The sequence below is a fragment of the Brassica oleracea genome, chromosome C1 (assembly GCF_000695525.1).
Source record: "Brassica oleracea var. oleracea cultivar TO1000 chromosome C1, BOL, whole genome shotgun sequence".
In the NCBI taxonomy this organism is placed as follows: Eukaryota; Viridiplantae; Streptophyta; class Magnoliopsida; order Brassicales; family Brassicaceae; genus Brassica; species Brassica oleracea.
Genome location: NC_027748.1, coordinates 15,228,531 through 15,229,279, shown reverse-complemented (window position 1 = coordinate 15,229,279; position 749 = coordinate 15,228,531). Strand labels below are relative to the sequence as shown.

At 42.7% G+C, this 749-nt stretch overlaps 1 protein-coding gene across 1 annotated transcript in view; it reads right to left on the bottom strand.

Moving 5' to 3' along the window:
- LOC106332773 overlaps window positions 1–686 on the bottom strand; it is a 1,283-nt gene extending 597 nt beyond the window's left edge. Inside the window, exon 1 of the mRNA XM_013771273.1 lies at window positions 21–686. Coding sequence (XP_013626727.1) covers window positions 21–686 — 666 coding nt within the window. The remainder of the gene's footprint in view (window positions 1–20) is intronic.
- Between the last annotated feature and the right edge of the window lie 63 nt (window positions 687–749).

The window sequence follows — 749 nt, the reverse complement described above, 5'->3', positions numbered from 1 at the left end:
TTTGAGTTGTCTGATGTAACACCAGAATTTCCGTGCTTAACACGAGCATCAAATTCTCCTTCATTGGTGCTTTCTTCTCTTGCAGCCAGCCTTGCTTCATGAGCCTTCAAAATCCCGATCAACTCTGTCATCTTTGTTGAAGTCAAATCGCTTGTTTGCTCCAACACACTAACTATGCTATCGAACTTGGTTGGGAGAGAGATGAGTATCTTTTGTATGAGTTGAACATCCGACTTCTGTTCACCATGATAAGTTAATTGATTTGCCAATTCAACTATCTTATCTGTGAAGACCTTGATGTCTTCATTCTCATACATCTTCAGATTCTCGTACTCCCTTCGCAACGTTTGAAGCTTAATCAAACGAACTTGAGAAGAGCCTTCATACTCTTCCTTCAATGCATCCCACGCCTCTTTGGATGTCGATGCTGCTGCAATCCGTGAGAAGATATGATCCGATACAGCAGTTTGCAAGATTTGCAACGCCAATGTATCGTTCATCATCGCTTCTTCTCTAAGCGATCTTGCCCTTGCCGTTTCAGGGGTTTCTTCCACTAGTGCTGGTGGGGATGCTACACCTTCTTCAACCACATACCATAACTTCCTGGTCTTGAGAATGGTTGTCATCTTGATGCTCCAGAAGTCGTACTTTTCTTCATCAAATATGGGGATTACTTGATTCTTCATCGTTTTGTGTGCTTCTGAAATCGTATGACAAGATCCTCTAGCCTCCTTTTCTCCACGCCAAGT